This window comes from Zonotrichia leucophrys, chromosome 8 (genome assembly GCF_028769735.1).
Source record: "Zonotrichia leucophrys gambelii isolate GWCS_2022_RI chromosome 8, RI_Zleu_2.0, whole genome shotgun sequence".
Lineage (NCBI taxonomy): Eukaryota > Metazoa > Chordata > Aves > Passeriformes > Passerellidae > Zonotrichia > Zonotrichia leucophrys.
Window position 1 is genome coordinate 30,156,357 of NC_088178.1, and position 20,168 is coordinate 30,176,524.

The 20,168-nt window shown below is 43.5% G+C and overlaps 1 protein-coding gene across 5 annotated transcripts in view; it reads right to left on the reverse strand.

The window, feature by feature from the left end:
- LRRC7 (leucine rich repeat containing 7) overlaps window positions 1–20,168 on the reverse strand; it is a 94,817-nt gene that overhangs the window by 23,092 nt on the left and 51,557 nt on the right. For 4 of the 5 annotated variants that reach the window (XM_064720186.1, XM_064720187.1, XM_064720188.1 and 1 more), the window contains 7 exons: window positions 13,762–13,825; window positions 10,711–10,785; window positions 10,102–10,246; window positions 9,235–9,307; window positions 7,569–7,698; window positions 6,493–6,608; window positions 1–2 (listed from right to left, as the gene is read on the reverse strand). The exon at window positions 1–2 is cut by the window's left edge and continues 68 nt beyond it. In XM_064720186.1, coding sequence (XP_064576256.1) covers window positions 1–2; window positions 6,493–6,608; window positions 7,569–7,698; window positions 9,235–9,307; window positions 10,102–10,246; window positions 10,711–10,785; window positions 13,762–13,825 — 605 coding nt within the window. Of the gene's footprint in view, window positions 3–6,492; window positions 6,609–7,568; window positions 7,699–9,234; window positions 9,308–10,101; window positions 10,247–10,710; window positions 10,786–13,761; window positions 13,826–20,168 lie in introns of those variants that run through there. The other variant, XM_064720190.1, reaches the window with a different exon arrangement.

The window sequence follows — 20,168 nt, forward strand, 5'->3', positions numbered from 1 at the left end:
GTCTGTAAAGGAGAATATTGGGACAAGGTGAATCCTTCGTTTCCAAAGTAATTTATTTAAAGATTTGCATGCAGCATGTTTGTCACACTAAAATAGCTATAACTTCACTGCTTTTACAGTCAATTTTACCAAAATGCAATATCTTATCAATGTTCCTGTTGTTGTTATTCCTATTATTATTATTATTAATCTGATTAATATTCCACATTAAGAGTTCTCTTTGGAAAGTAGAACTGCTGACACCACATCCTTTGGTACTGAGGAGAGATTGATATTTTCCTTTGGTTATAGTGTAATAAAATTACACATATAAGACAGAAAAAAAGAAAAAATCTTGGTCCCAGGGAGGTTTAGAGGGAGCTCAGAGTCACTCACAGAGCTCCCTTTATGGGACACTGGAAGAACAGAAATATTCCAAGATGATGGAAAATTCATTTTTGTTGGAATGTCAGACCAAAGATTAAAATAATATAAATATTCATAGTGAACCTAAATGACAAAATTAAATGGAGCAGGGAAAAAAAAATAAATCAGCATTTTAACGAGACATTTAAACACAGTTTCCTAAAAGGGATCTGGGAGTGGGAATGGGAATGGATGGCAGGATATTTGTGGAATCTTCATTGAATTTTTTTCCCCATAACTCCTACTGGATAGGCTGTTTTTATAGAATCAGGGTGGTTTGGGTTGGGAGAGACCTCAAATTCCATCGCATCCCATCGCATCCCATTGCATCCCATTGCATCCCATCGCATCCCATCCCATCCCATCCCATTGCATCCCATCCCATCCCATCCCATCCCATCCCATCCCATCCCATCCCATCCCATCCCATCCCATCCCATCCCATCCCATCCCATCCCATCCCATCCCATCCACACCTTCCACCATCCCAGGCTGCTCCAACCCATCCTTGGGCACTCCCAGGGATGGAGCAGCCACGGCAAATCTGGGAATTCCATTCCAGGGCCTCCCCACCCTCACATCCAAGAATTCCTTCCCCATTTCCCACCTAACCCTGCTCTTTTCCAGCACAAGGCCTGGCCCAGCCATGCACTGAGGCTCACCCAGCTTTTGGGAATGACCAAAGGAGCATTGGAAAAACCAAATCCTAAATGAGATTTTGGAAGAACCGGAAGGAGAAGACTCAGACCCTGAGTTAATCATCCACAGAAGTGATTCCCACGTTTCTGGGCCCCTCAGAAGGGAACACAAAAGTCAGGAGCAGACTGAAAGGTGTCTCTGGGAGGGCACTGAGATGCTCCAGGGATCTCAGGTGGAGAGCTGGGAATCAGAGGGAGAAGATCTGGCCACAGCCCTTGGGATCATGTGGGACAAGACCATTCTGTGCTGATTTTCCAGTTCCATTCCCAACCAATCACAGAACTCTGCACTTTTCATTTGCTCTGCCAAGACCCCTGGATACAACTTTTAAACGTCAAACAAGGCCTGATTTTAAAGCCTTTGAAAGAAAAAACCTCAAATTTGAGATCAAAGATGGGAAGCGCCCAAAATCATTGCTGGGCTTTGAACATTTCCAGCCAAGCCAAGCCCCAGCCTCTTTTCTAGCACAATTTGTTTTTGCTTTTAAATTGTGCAGTGCAGGAAAAATTCTTCATCTGTAGCCACAAACGTGCAAACACCCTGACTAAATCCTAATTCCTGACCAGGAGGAGGGAAGGACACAGGGAATGGAGTTTGTGGGGATGGATGGTGAGGTCTGAGGAGCTCTTCTGGCTCCTGTGGGAGTGACCCCAAAAATACAGACAGAAAGGGGGGATTCTCTCAGCTCTTTTAGGACAGAAAAGGGGAATTCACTCAGCTCTGTAAGAACGGGAATGGGGAATTCACTCAGCTCTGTAAGAACGGAATGGGGAATTCACTCAGCTCTGTAAGAATGGGAATGGGGAATTCACTCAGCTGTTCTAGGACAGAAAAGGGGAATTCACTCAGCTCTGTAAGAACGGGAATGGGGAATTCACTCAGCTGTTTAAGAACGGGAATGGGAAATTCACTCAGCTGTTCTAGGACAGAAAAGGGGAATTCACTCAGCTCTTCTAGGACAGAAAAGGGGAATTCACTCAGCTCTGTAAGAACGGGAATGGGGAATTCACTCAGCTGTTCTAGGACAGAAAAGGGGAATTCACTCAGCTGTTTTAGGAACTGGAAGGGAGGGTTCTCTCAGCCTTTTAAGATCAGAATGGGGAGATTCTCTATCTGATGCTAAGATCAGAATGGGGAGATTTTAAGAACAGGAAGGGGGGATTCTCTCAGCTCTTTTAGGACAGAAGGAGGGATTTCTCTCAGTCCTTTTAGGAAGAGAAATGGGGGGGTTCTCTCAGTCCTTTTAGGAACATAAATGGGAGGTTGTCTCAGTCCTTTAAGAATAGAAAGAGAGGTTTGTCTCAGTCCTTTTAGGAACAGAAATGGGCTTTCTCTCAGCCCCTTTAGGAATAGAAAGTGGGTTTTTCTCAGTCCTTTGAAGAGCAGGAAGTGGGGGCTCTCTCAGCTCTTTAAGAACAATCTGGAACTAAAAGAAAGGTCACTTACCAGTAACCGAGGCTCTGAGGGAAGTGTAGCCCAAAGGGACTTTTCTAACAATTCTACCTCTCACTCACAGGGCTCAGACCTGGGAGGACTCTGAGGAGAGAGGAGAAGCAGATGGGAGACAAGGAGTTTGTGGCTACCCATGGACAGGGACACCGGTCACTGGCAAGGAATTTGGGATTTCCAGACTCCCAGAGTGCCTGAGGCTGAGCAGCCACCCCTGGGAGAAATTCAGGGTGAGCTGGAGCTGCCAGAGCTTCCACAGAGCTGCTCCTGCACAAACACCTCGCCACGGGCACCTCCTGGATCCAGATCCAAACCCTGCTGGCTCTGCTGGGCAGAGCCAAGAGAATCCTGGAAAAGTTTCCTTTGGAAAGGTCTGGAGATGGCAAGAGAAGGGAGAGAGGACTCCCAGGTGTGGAGATGAGAAGTTTGGACAGAACTTAGAGGGTGGGCATGGGGAAGGAAAGCTGGAGGCATTGCCTTGGGCTGAGTGGAATTCCAACATGGGAGCTTGGAGGAAATCCTGAAATTCAAAGATCAGCAAGTCCCAACATCCAGGGATGAGGAGAAGACACGGAACAGAGTGAAGGTCTGTAGTGGCAAAGAGCAGAGATCCAGAATGCACCAGAGAGGGACTCAAATCTGGGATTCCCATCAGCCCTGATCCAAAATGCACCACTGAGGGACTCAGACACTGACTCCCCTGAGCAGAATGGAATCTGGGATTTCCATTGTCCCTGATCCAAAATTCACCAGAGAGGGACTCAGACACTGACTCCCCTGAGCAGAATGGAATCTGGGATCCCCATCCAAAATTCTGGGATTCCCATTGTCCCTGATCCAAAATGCACCACTGAGGGACTCAGACACTGATTCCCCTGAGCAGAATGTGTCCTTTCTTCCAAGGGCTCCAGGGAAAGAGCTCCTGGGATCTCCCTCCTCTGCCAGCTCCAGGGAAGAGCAGAGGGCCAGAACTGCCGTTACTGCTGTAACGGCTGTTAACCGAAAGGTTGGTGGTTCGAGCCCACCCAGGGACGCCAGTTGTCGGGTTTTCGGCTGTTTGGATGGCCTGGAAAGGCCCGAGGTGGCCTTGGGGCAGCCCGCGTATCGAAGGACGAGAAGAGGCTTCAGTTCTTCTTTCGGTTTTTATGTTTATTAATTGTTTATCTAAAAGATGTCCTTTCAGCCGAAAAGAGCTCTGCTCAGCAGCCAGCCATGAGCACACTCCCTGCCCTCCGGACAGCCACCTATCTTTATACCCATGGTTACGTGTACAATATTTATCATTTTTCCCCAATACCATTTATTCTTATTGTCCGGTGCACTTTCAGTAATAACCAATCCAAATGTGCCACCATCACCAAAGAAGATGGAGGAGAAGAAGAAGAAGAAGAAGGACAGGACACACCCCAATTCCTCCATCTTACTTCTCTAAACCCCCCTGTACAGAAATCCTAAACCCTGTGTCTCACTCTCTAATTAACCAATCCCTTCACCATTCACCCCGGTGAAACCCTCCCATCCTCATACAGGTGTCGTCTCCTGTGTAGGGTCAAAGTCCAGCCACCAGACACTTCTGGAACATTCCAGGACTCCCGAGCCCCCCAAGGATGGTCTCGGTGGCCCGGCACCTCAGGACTGAGATCCTGAGATCCGACAGGAACACAGGAATGCTCCAGCAGGAAGGGGAGCCCCAGCTCTCCTTGGTGTGAACATGTGGGCTCATCCAAAGGGACAACAGGGATTGCCGGTGATGAATGTGAAGCTGGGAATGGTGATCAAAGTGAAGCTGGGACCACAGAAAGTAAAAAAAATCACTAAAAATCCAGCATTAAGAAGGTGTCTGAACTTAATCCAAACTCTTTGGTGCAGAATGTCAGAATTTTTTAGTTTTCATTAAGGTGGGAAGTTCCATGGCACAAGAATTACCCCAGCATCTCAGCAGGGCAATGGTCAAACAAATGGAGCTGAGAGCCACGGAGGAGGAAAGGTTTGGGAAAATTCCCTTCCTAAACCATTCCAGAAAAGTAGAGGAGACGATTCCATCAGGTTTAAACACAATTCAGTCAGGTTTAAGGGTTGCAGGTCTGGGATCTGGGTAACCAGACACCCCTGAGGGGGAGTGGGAAGGGCACGGCTGCCACATCCAGCCCCATGGAAACACAATCTCCATGAAATATCACATCCACATTCTGCCCATGGAATATCACATCCCACCCAGATATCCATCACAAACACCACATTCTGCCCCATGGAATATCACATCCCACCCCATGGAATATCACATCCCACCCCATGGAATATCACATCCCATCAAACACCACATTCTGCCCCATGGAATATCACATTCCACCCCATGGAATATCACATCCCACCCCATGGAATATCACATCCCACCAAACACCACATTCCATCCCATGGAACAAACACCACATTCTGCCCCATGGAACAAACACTACATCCCAACCCATGGAATATCACATCCCACCCCATGGAATATTGCATTCCACCCCATGGAATATCACATCCCACCCCACGGAACATCACATTTCACCCCATGGAACAAGCACCACATCCCACCCCAAGGATCACCACATCCCACTCCACACCACTGGGATGCTGGTTCCATCATCTCCTTCCCCTCCCAGCTGGGCAGGGGGCTGGAATTCTGCTGGGACCCAGCAAGGGGGGGAGCCCTGCCTGCCCCTGTCCCACCCAGCCAGTCCCTGCACACCAGGGATGGCCCTGGGACCAGCAGGAAAATCACTGGGGAGGAAAAAGGGAAAAGTCCCCAAATACCTCCCAACAGTTTCCTGCTCCCCCAGCTCAGACCCCCGGCAGGATTCCGGGTTGGGAAAGGGAGCAGTGACCCTGCTCAGGGTGGTTTAATGTGCCAGGGAAGGTTCCCTGCATTCCTGGCTCCCAGGAAATCCTGGATCAGTCCTCTGCCTTGTGTCCCCTCCTTTGTGTCCCCACGGGGCAGAGGAGGGACCAGCCCTGGGGACATCCCCCTGGACATCCACTGGATTTGGGACAGGATGGAATTTGTGCCCTGGAATTGCAATGCAGGACAGAATGGAACTGAATGAGGGAATTTTAAACATTATTAACAATATTCCAGGGGCTTCTCCATGGCTTTATTTATATGTTCAGCCTGAATCTCAGCAATGAAACTGGGCTGGGAAATCCTTCCCTAATTTTTGCTGAGTGTGGCTGGCAAGTGGAGAGAAAATGGAATTCACCCCCCACATCTGCTGTGCTGACACTGCAAATCACCACACTCCTGGCACATCCACATGGATAAATCCCAAGGAAATTCAGATTTTCCATGTGCCTGTGGCAGCACAGGACAGGGATCAAGAACAGCTCATTTGAAGCATTTTGTTTCTCATCTAAGCACGGGTGTGTGCATAAGGAAAAATGAATCTGGGGTTTGACAAAAAAAACCAACTCTGCTGGAGGAAATGAAAAATGTTCCTCGGATTTCTGTGGATGCAAGATAACTAATTTTTGTTTCCTGGTTCCCTGGGTATCAGCTTTTAAATCATTAAATATTACAAACCCATAGACAATATTTCTTTTTTTTTTTTTTTTTCATGGAAACAGCAGGAGATTAAAGAAAGAAATGGGTTTGAAGCTATTAAAAACCACCAAGATCCAGATTTTGGCCTTATTCAGTTTTCTTGAAGTTTTCCCTTGGATGTCAAAGGAGCTGAGACCAAGCCACAAAGATTAAGGAAAAAAAAACCCCAAGATTCTTTCCTTATAGCTTAAATAAATTAAACTATAATGATATTATTTTTAAACTAGAATTGTAAAGATATTTTTTTTAATTTTAAAATATATTTTAGAGAAATGCATCTTTATAAAGACCTCAAAGGAAAAGTTTAAATTAAAAAAAAATTCATAAATTGGCTAAAAATAAAGTGCTGTGAACTGTACCTGTTATCACTCAGATTTAACACCCTCAGTTTCTGCATCTGGCCAATCTCATCAGGCAGAAATTCCAGTTTGTTGGAGCGCAGGGACATCACAGTCACGTTCTTACAGCTCCCAATCTGCGGGAATGGAAAAGCCCAAAGGATGGAACCCCAAACCTGGGAACGTTTATTATCACTTTTTGTGTTGGGAGGCGCCTAAAATGGGTTTTACTGAAAGCCACAAAAGGCAGGAAATCCAAAATTCAAGAGAAAATTATAGTTTTCTGCTGGCAGGAACCTCAGGGAGCGCTTGGGGTTCCTCACAGGGATATTCCAAACTTTCCGTGGATTTACTGCTCAGTCTGAGCACCGAGCACCTCTTGCACACCCAGACAATTCCACCAGCAGCTGGAATCCATTTGTGGGGGCAGAGGTGGGATGGTGGATCCCAGGGGACATCCCAGGGATGGGATGGGATGGGATGGGATGGGATGGGATGGGATGGGATGGGATGGGATGGGATGGGATGGTGGATCCCATGGGACATCTCAGACATGGGATGGGATGGATGGGATGGGATGGGATGGGATGGGATGGGATGGGATGGGATGGGATGGGATGGGATGGGATGGGATGGGATGGGATGGGATGGGATGGGATGGGATGGGATGGTGGCTCCCAGGGGACATCCCAGGGATGGGATGGGATGGGATGGGATCCATGGGATGGGATGGGATGGGATGGGATGGGATGGAATGGAATGGGATGGGATGGGATGGGATGGGATGGGATCCATGGGATGGGATGGATGGGATGGGATGGGATGGGATGGGATGGGATGGGATGGGATGGGATGGGATGGGATGGGATGGGATGGGATGGGATGTGATGGGATGGGATGGGATGGGATGGGATGGGATGGGATGGTGGCTCTCAGGGGACATCTCAGACATGGGATGGGATGGGATGGTGGATCCCACAGGACATCCCAGGGCAGGGATGGTGGCTCCCAGGGCACATCCCAGGGATGGGATGGGATGGGATGGTGGCTCCCAGGGCACATCCCAGGGCAGGAACGGGTCCTGGAGCAGCTCTCACCTCTCGGGGCAGCTCCGGCAGGAAGTTCTCGTCCACGGCCAGGGTGCGCAGGTTGTGCAGGTACCCGATGGTGGAGGGCAGCGACTCCAGCTCGTTGCAGCTGCAGTCAAATTCCTCCAGCAGGGACAGGCTGGAACGGCAAACCCCTCGTTAGCGGCCCTGCAGGGACTGCATCCCCAAACCATCAACCCCAAACCTCTGGGGGCTTCACCAGCTCCAGGCTCCACCAGCTCCGAGAGGGAACAGCCATGGGAGATCTGCTGGGGCTGCCCTGCATCCCTGGAAGGGTCCCAGGCCAGGCTGGAGCAGCCTGTGGCAGTGGAAGGTGTCCCTGGTGGCACTGGATGGGCTTTGAGGGCCATCCCAACCCAAGTCATTCCATCATTTCCCTGGCAGGAGTCTGTAACAATGGGATTTTTGGAACCCACTTTAAGGCCGCTTGGATTGCCCATGCCACCATTCATATTTTCTGGGATATTGGATAACATGGATTCCAAGGACTTCAGACAGAGATCAGGGCACCCAAAGCCATTGAACCAAGAATTTAATGTTTGTTAACCCAAGTAACAGGTTTAAGGTTGAAGGTCTGGGATCTGGGTCTCCAGACACCACTGATGGGGAGTGGGAATATATTCCAGTGGGAATATATGGATGTACTGCACATTACAGAGTGAGCTATACAAATATACACATTAAACATACAGGTTATGGACATACATTAAAATATTCTGAAGAAATAGTTCCTAATCTTCTCCTAAAATGAGACTGCAAATTAAAATCCTTCCAGTGTAAGTTGTGTGAGCACCACCCAGCTCCTCTCCCCCTTTGCTCCTCGCGTTCCACCTCTTACTCTCAAGTACTTTAATCAGAATAAAGTTAAATAACAGTCAATTATTTCTTCCTAAAATCTCCCATCTCCCTGTCCACTGCCTTAGGACTTGTCAGAGGATTCTCTGTTTTTTCCCCAAATATTTTGGAGGATCTGTTAAGAAGTTTGGCTCTGACCACCCCTTCCACAGACCTTGATCTGGAGGATTCCCAGGAGCCTCAGCTGCAGGACTGGGTCTCCACTCTGTATCTAATTCACCTTTATTTCAGTTTCTTGATTAAAAAAAATCTTTCAGCCTTCAGATTTGATGCCAAATGAAAGCAGAGACTGCTGCTGCTCCCAGGGAACCCTCAGAAGCCACCAACCCTCAGCAGAAGGAGGCAGAGCCATGCGAGACCCCAGAGCAGAGAGCCTCCCATGATCCCGGCCCCTGGAATCCTCCTGGCTTTCCCACAGAGTTTCTGTCGTATTTTAGGAGCTCTCCATCCCTGGGAGGCCACAGCCAGATCCTTGTGAGATCCTGGCTGTTGCCATGGCAACTGATGGATTTCCCCCAAATTCTTCTGCTTTCACTTCTCTGCTCATCCAGATTTGATTCACACCCAAACCTTTGGTTTTCCTCTTGGAAAATTGGATATATTTCACCTCCTTCCCCCTTGCACTGAAAAATCCCCAGGATTAAAAGTGATGCTCCAAATTAAAATGTTACAGCCTGGGGGTTGGAAATTATTTCATAATTCAAAGGATATTTGTCTTCTTTTCTATTTGAAAGCCCACACTCCTTGAGCAGAAGGGAAAAGGTATTTTAATTAAAATAAGGATGAAACTTGGACTCACTTTCCGATGGCATTGGGCAGGATGGTGAGCTGGTTGTCATCCACTTTCAGGGTTGTCAGTCTCTTCAACAATCCTGCAGGAAGAAATGATGGATAAAGAGCTCCCATGGAGATCTCCTGGAATCCCATAAGCAATGGCTTGCAACCCTGAGCAGCTCTGCTCTGGATTTTAGGGAGTATCATTCCAAATGGGTTTGTTCCTGCTAAATGCCCTCTAAAAACCAATCTGGGCAGAAAATAATGGAACAAAAATCCTGGGATTGATGGGGAGATGTAGAAGAACAAGATGGAAAACAGGAGGAGAAGGCACCCAGTGAGAGTGTCAATTATTAGCAGCATTAATTAGCAATCCGTGTTGGAATGTGACTAAATTGATTCAAAATTGAGGAATCTTACAATTCTGTGTTCAAAGGGAAAGGGGCTCAGGACTGAAAGGAAATATCCCAATGGTCAGAGGGATGTGATCCTAAATAATCCAGGAATTCCATGCATGTATAACAGTCAAAATACAAAGAAAATTAATAGTTTGAATTATTTTCTGTTTATTTCCTCTTCCCACTGTGAACGAGCAGCAATCCCATCATCGCTCTCAGACTGATTTTTACATTTAAATGAAATTAATTCTGTCCTCCTTGGCTTCTTTTCCTCAAAACAGCAAACCAGGTGGACCAATCCCTTCCAACCAGGGAATTCTGCTCCTGACTTTACAAAATGGGACTGTCCAGACACCCTTTGGGATTTAATGGCAGGCCTTGCTCCATGATTAAAAAAATCACATTATTCCAAAAATAAAAATAAAATTTAAAAAATATTTAAAAAATATTTTAAAAATCTATCAAATGGAGAGGAACGCCAGGTGTTTCCTCACCTATGGAATCTGGCAGCTGCTGCAGCATGTTGGAGGAGAGGAGGAGATCCTCCAGCCCCTCACAGCCCGAGATGTCCAGGTCGACCGTCTCGATCCTGTTTTTGGACACATCCAGGTACACGAGCTGTTTTAACTTCCCTATAGACTTAATAGCACGTGAGACAGAGTTACTTGAGCAGATAGGGCTGTTAATTAGAGCGTTAATTAGAGACAAACACACAAATCCAGCTGAGCTGGAGTTATCTCAGCACCCTTCGGATCCGGCAGGGCCGGGGTGGGCTCAGCCTCAAAGGAACAAAATTAACCCCCCCCAGGTTAATTAATGTGCTCCAAATTCATCAGATCTGCTGGGATTTGGCATTCCAGGGCATGCAGCTGAGGTGCTTCTCCATCTGGACACAGATCCAAGGGATATTCCCAATTCCCACCTTCCACCAGGCAGGTGGAGCTTTTCTGTGTTGAACCATCCCAAAACTTTTATAATTAATGAATGAATTAATTAATGCCTCTCTGCACCCACCCAAGGAAATGCACAGGCAGGTGTTCCCTGCCAGGCAAACAGGGGAATCACCAAATCACCCAATAATTCCCTAAAATAAATGTCCATACCCCAGGTAGCACTTGCAAGGAATTATTGTCCATCCACAACTCCTTCAGATTCTGGATTTGTTCAAGAACCTCAGGCTGAGGAAAAGAGTAAACAATTATAGGCAGCTAAGTGAAGCAATGCGTTTTTAGTTAAATAAAAATCAACTTTTTCTTAAGAAAATAAAGCTTCCCTCTTCACTTCCCTTTGGTTTTCATACCCCACCTCAGCCTTCCAGGTGTTCAAGGATAAGAAGACAACATTCCCCCGGTGTAATTTAACCACTGCTGCTCTTTATCAAAACTTGTAAAATTTAAGAACCTTTTGCAAAAGAAATGAGCCCAAAGGACACATCCTGGGGAGATTTAACATCTGCAGCTGGCACGGGCAGGAGTCAGAATGCACAGGAGGAAATGGGCACTGATAAAACCTGGAATTGCAGAATCAAACTTTCGTCTGTTTTGTTCTTTTCAGGGTATCAGTGAGAGGAGCTAAAAAAGGCAATTTCCCAGATCCCTCCTCACAGCTGTGAAATCCCAGAATTACAAATCCAGGCCACAAACACTCCCAGGTTTCCTCAGCAGTGTTTTCCTTTCCCATAAAACATTTCCCACAGCAAACCAACACTTGGAATTTGCCTTTGCCCTCCCAGGTTGTAGAGATTTTTTCCCAAAGCCTGTCAGAACCTGGTATTAAATGTTCCGTGAAATATTCCACTAAAGATTCCATTCCAAACCAGCCTTTGGAAGCAGAACAATTGCCCTGGAATGATTCCAACACAGGCAGGAGCAAATGGACCTGCAGACCCCAGGAGAGACCTGGAGTTTGGAATGCTGCCATTCCCAGAATAAATCTGATTTTCCACGTGCCCAGGGAATGGTGGGAGAAGCTGCTGATGCCTCAGCAGATGAGAACAAAGCTGATGAGCAGCAGAACTCACCCCTTGTTTGCCACATCTCCACCTAATGAGCTCCTATTAAAAACTAGTGGTGAGCATTTTAAAGATGATTTATTTTGCCTCTGTTAATTCCATTGAAATTCTGCTGTCCTTCGATGATTAAAACCACTTCTCATTTCCAGGCTGAATTGATTAATGGGCATTTGATACTATTTGTTCCTGGGCTGATTAATGTTTCTTTATCCCTCTGGAGTGTTCGCGGGCTGAGGTCATTATGGATAATCATAATTTCCCCTCTCAACTTTAATTTGCTTTTCAATCCCTCTCATTAGCAGACACCTTTCTTCAAGGCCTGCTCCTGGCCTGTGCAGAGCACACTCTGATGGGGGGAATTCCTTGGATTGTGATTTCCCAGGATGATGGAATTTCCCATTGTTGTGGAGCACCATGGGATATTCCACATGATGGCACAGCATGATCCTGACAGGATCTCGTGGGTGGGTTGGAATCAAAGTGCCATTAAAACCTTGTTTGTCTGTGTTAGAAATGCTTTGGTTTGGGGCTGGGTGGGGAATGTTCTCATTTTCCACAGAGGCTGCTACAATTGGAATAGAGCGGAATGGGAATAGGACAGAAAAGGAAAAGGAAGAGGACAGAAAAGGAATGGGAATAGGAATAGAATGAAATATAATAGAACAGAATAGAATAGAATAGCACCAGGAATAGAATAGAGTAGAATAGAATAGAATAGAATAGAATAGAATAGAATAGAATAGAATAGAATAGAATAGAATAGAATAGAGTAGAATAGAATAGGAACAGGAATAGGAATAGAATAGAATAGAATAGAATAGAATAGAATAGAATAGAATAGAATAGAATAGAATAGAATAGAATAGAAACAGGAATAGGAATAGGAATAGGAATAGAATAGGAATAGAATAGAATAGAATAGAATAGAATAGAATAGAATAGAATAGAATAGAATAGAATAGGAATAGAATAGAATAGCAACAGGAATAAAATAGGAACAGGAATAGGAATAGGAACAGAAGGGAACCAGCTGGAAGGGTTTTACATTGATCACCCAGCCCAGCTCCCTGACCAATTCAGTCTGACCAAACCATAAAGGATATTATTCAGGGAATTATCCAAATGTCCCTTTCCAGGAGTCTGTTCCAAGGTCTGATCACAGAAAAGCTTCCTGGGATCGAGTCTGAATGGAAGACTCACAGGAATTTTTTGAGAAAGTCACATTGTATTGTATTGTATTGTATTGTATTGTATTGTATTGTATTGTATTGTATTGTATTCTATTCTATTCTATTCTATTCTATTCTATTCTATTCTATTTTTCCTGCACATTCCCACTCTGCCTTGGCCTCTTGGCCCATTTGCCTCCTGGAATTCGATTCCACTTCCTACATTTTGGCTGAAAAATGAGTAAATTTGGGAATTCTGGGCCTAACAGGAGGATGGGATCACCTCTCTCCTCGTGGGATCACTGGGCTGCCATGGAAATATGTGGAATATTGTCCAATTCCTTTCAAACCCCCAGAAGAGAGGCCCTGAACTCGGGCAGGATTTAATTCCTACAATTAAAATTCCAAACAGCTCTTCCGAAAATTTCTCTCTGTTTATCCACGCTGAAGATTTTAATTAAAAATCGGAGTTAAATCCTCTCTTTCCTCCTGCATGGAATAAATGAGCAGCCGGGAACAGGGCGGGAGCTGCTCCATAAAACAGATGTAGAGACTTTGCTACAGCTCTGTAGCACCAGGTGACATTTCAGGCTTTGTTTGAAGTGGAATTATCTCAGTTTTAACTAAAGCCACAGGAACTATTCCCTTGCAGGACTGTAATCCCTGATCCTGCCCTTCCATGGCTCCCAAGGAACAGCATCTCTCACTCCCTGTGCTGACAACAGGGAAAATTCCCAAAACATTTCAATCTCAGGGAAAGAAATTCTGATTTTGGGGATGAGTTAGGGGCAGAAATTCCTTATGAGGTTCAGAACTGGCCTCTGCTGGAATTGCAGAATCCCAGACTGGTTTGGGTTGGATGGAAATGAGTCCCTTGCCCAAGGCCACGATCCCACAAAGTAAAAGTTTAATGCCCCATGGACAGAGCACCCAAATCCCCCAGGTTTCCCCTTAAAAACTGGAGCATTTCTTACCAGCTCAGAGAACTCATTATTGCCCAGATCGAGCCTCTCCAGCTGGGTCAGCTTGTGCATTGACCTGGAACAGGTGGGCAAAGACTCAAAATGAGATTTCAACTGGCAAAACATCGGTCAGGTTTTGGGGGGATGAAAATAAAGGAAAATATTTTAGTGGGAAAATAAAGCTGCATTGATACTCTGATGGCAAAAAAAGAGAATTGCACCAGTTTGATGCTGATGCAAATTCCAACAATAAATTCCATCCCTGAGACATTGACTGAAGTCATTGAACTCAAAAACCAGCAACAGTTGTTTTCATATAAAAATAAACAAAATCTTGGTAGATTTTTGCTCTGGGAAAATGCCCCATGTTATATCAATAAGTGATTGAAATGCAATATAACAGAAGTTGTGGCTTTTGGAGAGAGATTTATGTTTTGCTGTGGTTTTTTACAAACCACTAGAAAGTGTTTGGACTCTTGAGCCAGGTCCCCTGCTCTGAGGTTCAGATTTAATCAAGTTCAAAGTTAATAAATCAATTTTTGCCTTTGTTTCCATGAACAAAAGTGGAGCAGGGCTTTATCCCAAGGGCAGAATTTCTCCTTAAGCCGTGACAGACCAAAGTGAACCAAACACCACGCTGGGTTTGGGGGACGCAGCGAAAAAAAGAGGATAAAAATAATTAAATCATTTAACATGAACTGCAACAACAGTTCAGAGGCCTCCTGAGGTAATCAGATCCTAATCAAAAAATTAGCATAGCCCTAATTGCTGTGATCTGAAATATCAACCATTTTATGTCTGCAATTTGTGCCAGAGGTAAAAGTGATTATTGTTGAAAGGCTGTGGCTGAAAAACACAGCCCTGGTTCAGCATTTCAACCAGGCTGTGCTGTGTTTTATTGCCAGAAAATGCCACTTTTCCTTTGTTAAAACAGGGAAATAAACTCCAGAAAAACAGGAATTAAAGCCCACAGGAACAGGAAATAAAGCCAGGAGAAGCAGGGAATAAACTCCATGGAAATAGGGAAATAAACTCCTCAGAAATAGGAAATAAACTCCACGGAAATATGAAATAAACTCCATGGAAATAGGAAATAAACTCCACAGAAACAGGAAACAAACCCCACAAAACCAGGAAAATAAACTCCACAGGAACATGAGAATTAACTCCACAGAAATAGGAAATAAACTCCACAGAAACAGGAAAATAAACCCCACAAAACCAGGAAAATAAAGTCCATAGGAACATGAAAATAAATTCCACAGAAACAGGAAAAAAACTACACAGGAATAGGAAAATAAACCCCAGAGAAACAGGGAATAAAATCAATGGACATAGGGAAATAAACTCCTCAGAAACAGGAAATAAATGCCATAGAAATAGGAAATAAACTCTGTAAAAACAGGAAATAAACCCCACAGGAACAGGGAAATAAACCCCACAAAACCAGGGAAACAAACTCCACTGAAATGTATTGTCATATATTATTATAACTAACATTTTAATTATTACACACATTATACATTATCTATATTACATATATTTTAATATTTTATGTATCCCTATTATATCTTTTCAATTATTAAATCCTGGAACTCTCCAGAGATTAAATACACTCAAATTGGCAAAACCTTTGTCTTTCATCCCAAATTCTTTTGAACACAACTTTAACAGCTTTAGGTTTTCTAAATTCAGCTTCAAATGCAACTTTTAACCATTATTTGTGCCATTTCTACAGTCAAATAAACAACTCCAGAAACTGAAACTGATGTGGGGGCAGATTAATTTCAGGAGTTGGGGCCCCATCAAAAAACGGAGCTCTGCTGATGTTTCCAATGGAAAATCAGATTTTCCCATTAGCTGCTGCTATTTTTATCTCTGTCCTATAATAACTTTTATTTTTCTTATGGAAAGATTTGTTAAGAGTTTTTACATGGGGTCATTTACAGAGGTGGATCAGGAATGAGCAGTTATGGGCAATGCTCAGGTAAATATTCAGTGTTTAAAGGATGTTGTGGGGAGAATGAATGTGCCAAAGACTTCCCCAAAATCCTTACGGGGATCCCATTTGGAGCTTTCCTTCCCCTCATGAGTGAGTGGAGACTTTGGGCAATAAGGACGGAATTCTCACGAGGTTCAGAATAAAATTATTTTATTTTAAAATTATTTTCTGCTTTAAAAATTTCATTTTAAAATTATTTTGTGATTTTTAAAAAAATATTATGTGTTTTTTAAAAGGCTACAGAGGCACGGAAACCAAAAGCAGGAGGGTGAGGCTGGGGGGTTCTCCAGGTTCTCCCCTCCCTCCATTTGGGGCCAGCAAGTTTTTCTCTGGAATTCAGCATTCCCAATGAGATGGAAAATAATCTTTTTCTCTTTTCCTCTGGAAAAGAACCCCAGAATCCCATGGAAAAGAGCTTAAAGCTCATCTGGCCCATGGAAGGTGTCCCTGTCCGTGGGACTGGATGGGATTTCAGCTCCCTCCCAACCCAAACCAGCCTTGAAAATCTATGGGATTCTATGAAGAGTAATTAATAATAATTAACAATCAATTAATAAAATAAAATCAAATTTTTATTTTAAAAATAAAATCAATTATTAAAACAAAATTATATTAATTAATAAATTAATAATTAATTTTATAAATAAAATTTATAAATTAATTTTATAAATCATATGATGTCATAAATAATAATTTTATAATTTTTGTAACTTTTATAATAAATAATTTTATAGATAATTTTTATAAATAATTTTAAAAATAAAATCAATTAATAACATAAAATAAAATAACTTCAAAATAAAATGTAAAAATCATTTTTCCAGACAACTTTACCCCCTTTAAAAATAGGAAAAGCCTTTTTTCCTAAAGAAAAACAGTGGGAAAAGCCTTTTTTTTTTCCCCAAAGCAAAACAATGGGAAAATCCTTTTTTTTCCTAAAGCAAAACAATGGGAAAATCCTTTTATTCCCCCAAAGCAAAACAATGGGAAAACCCTTTTATTTTTCCCAAAGCAAAACAATGGGAAAAGCATTTTTTTTCCTAAAGCAAAACAATGGGAAAATCCTTTTATTCCCCCAAAGCAAAACAATGGGAAAAGCATTTTTTTTTCCAAAATCAAAACAATGCGAAAATCTTTTTTTTCCCCAAAGCAAAACAATGGGAAAAGCATTTTTTTTCCTAAAGCAAAACAATGGGAAAATCCTTTTTTTTCCCCAAAGCAAAACAATGGGAAAATCCTTTTTTTTCCCAAAGTAAGACAATGGGAAAATCCTTTTTTTTTCCAAAGCAAAACCATGGGATGCATTTCCCATCCTCTTCCCTGAGCAGCACACGGATCCAGCTTGGAGAATCCTCAAGGGAAAGCTCATAGGAGCAGCAGCTGCTGATTCAAATATTGCCAATATTTTGATAAGGGAGTGAATCTGGGGGGGTGTGGGCTCCCCAAGGCAGCCAGAGCTGCAATTTGAGGCAAACAGGGCACCAGGAATGCTGCAAATGTTTGTAAACCCAAAGTGTGGCAAACGGGGAGAAAGTGGAGCAGCGTCTCAAAAAATAGCAGGAGAAAGTGAAGCTTTTCCCTAAATTTATCCCACCCGGGACAGATTCTCAGCTGATTTAAATTCTCTCTTCCACTGACTTCAACAGGCTTCAAAAAAAAAAAAACAACCCAAAAAACTGCGATTTTTGCCAAGCAGCTTCCAAAAGTGGGGTTTGGAAGGGAGGAATGAGGGTTTTGTGGCAGGGATGTTTGTGAGGCACAGGGGAGCTTTGGGCCACTCTGCTGTCAGGTTCCTGGCAGTAAAAATCACTTTTATCCAGCAAATTCCTGCCAGAAGGGGGGTAAAGGATTGGGAGAGCTGCAATCTTGGAATGTCACTCTTAAATTTTGTATTATTCATTCATTTCTCCCTCTGTGCAGAAAGCACAAAAATTGTCACTCCACAGGGTTACAAACTTCAAATTTTCAACATTAACCTCTGCAAAACAGCCTCTGTTGTTGATAATAGGAAGATTCTCGTTTAATTCACTTGATTTTGTTTCAAAAACAAGACAAAAATCTGCTTTTCACGCAGTTTTTATGATGCTGCTTGAAAACCTTAATGTGTTTATCCTCCTTATACATAGTCCCAGCACTTTAAGAAATAACCATAAATAAGAGTTACAAATAATCCAAATAAATCTAAATTTCAGCAAGAACAGGAAAACTTCCTCCCTCTGCCTTGTTCCCAAATGATTTTTCCTACATTTTGAGGAGTTCCTGGCACATTCATTTGGTGGGATTAATTCAAATTAAAACTAATATCTCTAAATCTGGGGGGAGAAAGAGATATGGAAAAAAAGTGGGAAGGCCTGGGGAAAAAATAGAATGAATGTCAGATAAAAATGTCATTTTTTCACATTGTATTTACAGAAAAAAAATCAAATTACACTTGGAATTCTAAGCACTGAGAAAACTCCATTATATGGAAATTCCTAAGAGGAAATTCTAGTGGGTGAAAAATGTGTTTTTCTCCCAAGTTTTTTCCCCAATATCTAATTGGGAAGCCAAACCAGATATTTTCAATTATAACTGCACCAAAATCTTGTTTTCACCCCTTCATTCATTACCCAGAAGGAAAATCTTAATTGAGGAAGATCCTTCCCGTGTCCTTTTCTCCTTTTAATGGAAAATTTTAACCAGGCTGTCCTTTGGTTTTAAATTATGAGAGGAATATTTATCCAATTTCCCCTTGATCAAGGAAAATATTGGATCATCGATAGGAAAATATTATACAAAATAGGAAAATTTAATTTTTACATAATTGAATGCACAGAAATCCTTTTGTAACTTAAATTGTGGCAGCTAAGAACCCCAGAAATTCAGCCCAGCCTGAGGGATTTGGAGAAAAAGGCAAAGCAGAAAACTCCTACGTTCCATTGCCCACAACAGGTAAAGCCAAACAACAACTTTTCAAGGGAAAAATCTGAATTTTGACAGCAAAAAGAATGAATAAAACCGGGGGGCTGAAACCAACCCTCTGTTTTCACAGGGGTCTGTTTGGGTACAGTCAGAGCCTGAAAGAATCACGAATTCAAACCAGAATTCAAAACCAAAACTGGTTTCGGTTTTAAGGCTGAAAACAGCAACATTTTAAGGCTGAAAACTGAGCGAGATGAAATGAGTGGTTTTAACAAGAGGAAAATGAAGGAAAAAGGAAAATCAAGGAAAAAGGAAAATCAAAGAAAAAGGAAAATGAAGGAAAAAGGAAAATGAAGGAAAAAGGAAAATAAACCCCCAGCCCATCATCATCCTCGTGTCCATGAACTCCTTCCATTCCTGACTCCAAGCAGCAGGAGAAGGACAAGGAAGGAATATTTTGGAAGATTGCAAAGAGGGAGCTGGAAAATCTGATGATTTCAGGGATTTCAGCCCGAAAGCCCCACGGAGCAGAGCACAGGAGATCCAAGTGCTGAGGAGTCCCACGCTGCCGTCGGGGATGGAGTGTCCCATTTCTGGCTGCTTTCAGCCCATTTCCCCAGTTCCCAGTTTCCCCAGTGAGCACATTCCCTGGGAGCTCACACAAACACTGAAATATCTCCCCTCCGTTCTGGTTTGTAGATAATTATCATTATTTTTAGGCCTTCCCATACCATTCACTGTGCAATCCCTGTTTTTCCTGTCAGGACCTGCTCCAGCCTTTCCCATTTCCCAAATGAGCTCTCCCCCTTTTTTCACCCCTAAACTGATTTTTTTGGGGTTTGAGCATCCTGTTGGGCTCCTGAGAGCAATCAGGAATATTCTGATTTTATTCTGATTTTTTCTTTTACTTTTGGAGGAATCTGGAATCTGCCCCGTGGCACAAACATCCCTTGGGCTCAGGTGAGAATTCCCTGGTAAATCCATCTGGATCCATGGCTCCCAGGAGGCAGATTTCACATTTCACATCCCTCAAACTCTCCCACCCCTCATTCCCAGCTGGAGAGCTCCTGATTTATCCCCCAAATTCCCACTGGTCCCTTAGGATGTGACTTTTTGCACATTAATTCCCAAATTCTGACTGTGTTCCCTCAGAATCCTGCCCATCTTCTGGGCACTGCATCTTCTCCTTCCCAAGAAGCAAATTAATCCTGAAGTCCAGGAGAAATCCTATTTTTCTGGGTTTTTTTTTTTCCCTACATCAGGACTTGCTCTTTGGAAAGGATCCATTGGATGTCATTTTTTTCCAGCAGGTCCTGCAGGAAAACAATTCCTGCTGCCAAAAGAACCCAAAGATCTGCAGAGAGCCGTGAGTCAGAGGATGAGAACAGCAAATCCAGGGAATTTCTCATCCCTCCAGACCCCTGGCGCTGAGTCACCAGGCCACAAGGAGGTCCCTGCAACCCCGCAATTTTCCGGAGGAATTTGGGAAAAAATCCCCCAGAACCTCGGGAAGGTT